General features: G+C 68.1%; 1 protein-coding gene across 2 annotated transcripts in view; it reads left to right on the top strand.

The window, feature by feature from the left end:
* Nucleotides 1-562, top strand: part of IGSF3 (immunoglobulin superfamily member 3) — a 90,533-nt gene that overhangs the window by 66,545 nt on the left and 23,426 nt on the right. For both annotated transcript variants that reach the window (XM_077767261.1, XM_077767255.1), the window contains one exon: nucleotides 56-460. In XM_077767261.1, coding sequence (XP_077623387.1) covers nucleotides 56-460 — 405 coding nt within the window. The remainder of the gene's footprint in view (nucleotides 1-55; nucleotides 461-562) is intronic.

Genomic DNA, 562 nt, shown 5'->3' with positions numbered 1-562 from the left:
GCCCTGAGAAATCCTAGCGGTTCCCCCAGCCGGAGTCTCTCTGCTCTCTCTCCAGAAATGGGCTTCGCGGTCACGGCCATCTCCCGCACGCCGGGCGTCACCTACAGCGACTCCTTTGACCTGCAGTGCATTATCAAGCCCCATTACCCGGCCCGGGTCCCCGTGTCCGTGACGTGGCGGTTCCAGCCCGTTGGCACCATCGAGTTTCATGACCTGGTGACCTTCACCCGGGACGGAGGGGTCCAGTGGGGGGACAGGTCCTCCAGCTTCCGGACCCGAACGGCCATCGAGAAGGCCGAGGCCAGCAACAACGTGCGCCTGAGCATCAGCCGAGCCAGTGACACGGAGGCGGGCAAGTACCAGTGTGTGGCCGAGCTGTGGCGCCGGGAGTACAACAACACGTGGACGCGCCTGGCGGAGCGGACCTCCAACCTGCTGGAGATCAGGGTGCTGCAGCCAGGTCAGGGGGCCCGGGGGCATGGGAAGGGGCGCCCGGCACGCGGCGGGGGGAGAGGGGCAGCTGGCAGGCGGCGGCCAGCAGGGGGTGGGGGAGAGAGGGAGG

This window comes from Crocuta crocuta, unplaced genomic scaffold, assembly GCF_008692635.1.
Source record: "Crocuta crocuta isolate KB4526 unplaced genomic scaffold, BGI_CrCroc_1.0 scaffold180, whole genome shotgun sequence".
Classification (NCBI taxonomy): domain Eukaryota; kingdom Metazoa; phylum Chordata; class Mammalia; order Carnivora; family Hyaenidae; genus Crocuta; species Crocuta crocuta.
The sequence above is the reverse complement of the archived record's forward strand: the minus strand, read 5'-3'. Positions and strand labels throughout refer to the sequence as shown.